Here is a 2,456-nt window from a genome sequence, read left to right on the forward strand (position 1 = left end):
GCACATGCAAAAGCCCATTACACAGTTCAAAATCAAAGCTGAGGTTTTATGAGGTGCAGGTAAGAAAATGTGGAGCTGGTCCCCCCAGTTGTCCCCACTGGACTCACTGTTGGGAAGCAAAGCAAAGGCCAGAAAGCATGCACTACACTGCATCACTGTTTCACAAGGATAACCTGCTCTTTTTTCCATATAGAACAGAAACAATGAAACTCGAGGACAAATACACGCATTTTTATTAGGGATATTCATATATTCAGCTGCTACTACAACGAAAGGGCTCTGCTTCTGCTCTGCAGTCTTGCGTTGGGAATACAAACAACGCAAACTGATGCTGCATGGTGCAACTCACTGCTGCCAGATAATCTTCAGGTTTGGGGGCAGCTCTGCAGCGCACAGTTCATCAAACTTGGACACATCCTTCACAGGAGTGCTATAAAAATTCAAGACATCTTCAGCACTGCGCATGAGGTGGAGCTGTGAATTCGGGACAGCATGACCGAGTTCTGCTGCCAGCTGAGCCAGAAGGTGATACTTTAACCTGTTTTCTTTGAGAGGTGTCTGCTGCCAATTATCAGGAAGTGAGGGTCCAAAAATCTCCTTGACATAAGACTCCAGGCAACTCTCTATATCCCCTGGAGGAATATAATTTCTGCTGCGTGGTGGGGGACAGATCAGGCTGGGTTCACTTTTCTCTTGATGAATTATTTTGTCTGCTTCCACTTCTTGTTCCTGCTTCCTATTGACATCAGACAGAAGTATTTTCAGTCTCTGGGCTACTTAACACTAAACCAAAGCACATTTCTATTCATAGTTTTTTAATACTGGATTCAGCCTAGCTTACAGACAGTTTACACATCCTGTGGGCACAGCAGGTTTGTTATGCATGCAAGAAAAAAAGCGCACAGGCTAGACATTTGGGTTTTCCCCTAAATGCTGCTGTCTCTACAGAGCAATCACCTGCCCTGCTTATGTTACTCATCTAAGTGTAAACAAAATTTTAATCGTTTTCCCAGTTACTGCTCCATTTTCTAATCGGTTGAGATAAAAAGGGTAACAAAAATTAACCACTACTACAGAGAAAATTAGTGCCCACAAACACAAAAAAATTACGATCGTTACTTTTAAGCAGAAATTAAGTCTACTCCAATTATCTGCCTTGGTCCCATGCCATAATCTACACAACACCACGTGCATGGTTTCACCTAAAATGCTACACAGAAACTACTTCTCTTCATTCACATCGTAGTCCTGCCCTGAAACCTTTTTCCACACCTAGCAAGTTCCCTTACCAAAGCATGTATGGGTACTAGAAACCCTAACACCGCACCCCACGGCGGGCCGCCCGCAGCGCCCTCGGCGGGGACGCGATGAGGCCCCCGCCGACGCCCCGAGGCCTCCGACCTAACGCGCTCAGCTGCACGAAAACCGAGCCGCGAGAACAGCAGGGCTGAAGGCTCAACCACCCTCCTGAATGCACCGGCCCCTGCGGGGGCCACCCGCCCACCCCGCGGCGGGTCGCAGGCCCGGTACGGGCAGGCAGCGGGCAGGAGGGCCGAATGCCGCCAGTGCCTGCCCGCCTCCGGAACCCACACCCCCCAGAACACAAGGCGGCAGCCGGGCCGTGCCCCCCGCTTCCCACGCCGTTACCTCACGCCGCCCCAAAACGCCCTGCGCGCCGGGGCGCCGAGGCCCAGCCGCCGGCCCGCCACCCGCAGCACGGCTACGCCCGGCATGGCGAGGGCACGCGCAGCCTCGTCCCGGCAGCCGGCGGAGAGGGCGGGGCTTCGGCCCGGCCCGCGCTGCCTCACGGGAGCTGAGGCCCCGCCCCGCGGCGGAGAGGCGCCGGCCCCTCCCCCGCCCCCGCTCCCGGTCCGAGGCGGCGGCGGCAGTCCAGGGCCGACCGCGGAGGGAGGCGCCGCGCGGGCGCGTGGGGGCGGGAAGGGGCGTGTGTAACAGCGTGTGGGGCCGGCGCAGGGGGGGGCGGGGACGCACGTTGTCGCCCGCCGCGATTGCAGCGATCGCTGCGTGGTTCTGCCAGTCGGGAGAGCGTTGGCAGCTGCCCCTGGAGGGATTGATCCTGCGTTCAGGGTGTGGCGGCTGGCGGTGCGGTCAGCCAGCCGTGCTCCCGCAGTTTGTTCTGTAGGCCGCACTTCTGCCCCGGGCACGCAATTACGTGGGGATATCGCCTTTCCTGTTTTTTGGAAGGATGTTCATTTTTAAAGGCAAGAAATAACGCTTCATCTGTACACAGCCTGGTTTTGATTCATGGCAATGCACTCAGCAGACTTCCGCTTGCTCCGGTCGCAAACACCTCTGCAAAGAGAAATACCAGGAGCCAGAGCACAGCCGCCAGCTACACCAGGCACAGCGTCTGTGGCAGATGTCCAGCAAAGGAGCAGGAATTATTTAGCAAAGCCACAGCTTTAGTTTTATAAAGTGGGAGAGCGGTTTCGTTT

At 55.3% G+C, this 2,456-nt stretch overlaps 1 protein-coding gene across 1 annotated transcript; it reads right to left on the reverse strand.

The window, feature by feature from the left end:
- Positions 1-210: 210 nt before the first annotated feature.
- MRPL50 (mitochondrial ribosomal protein L50) lies at positions 211-1,812 on the reverse strand. Its single transcript, XM_055699790.1, has 2 exons — positions 1,648-1,812; positions 211-736 (listed from the first exon to the last, which is right to left on the reverse strand). The coding sequence occupies exons 1-2, from the start codon at positions 1,731-1,733 to the stop codon at positions 346-348; spliced, it is 477 nt and encodes a 158-aa protein (XP_055555765.1). The 5' UTR covers positions 1,734-1,812; the 3' UTR covers positions 211-345.
- Positions 1,813-2,456: the final 644 nt, after the last annotated feature.

The sequence above is a fragment of the Falco cherrug genome, chromosome Z, assembly GCF_023634085.1.
Source record: "Falco cherrug isolate bFalChe1 chromosome Z, bFalChe1.pri, whole genome shotgun sequence".
NCBI lineage: Eukaryota > Metazoa > Chordata > Aves > Falconiformes > Falconidae > Falco > Falco cherrug.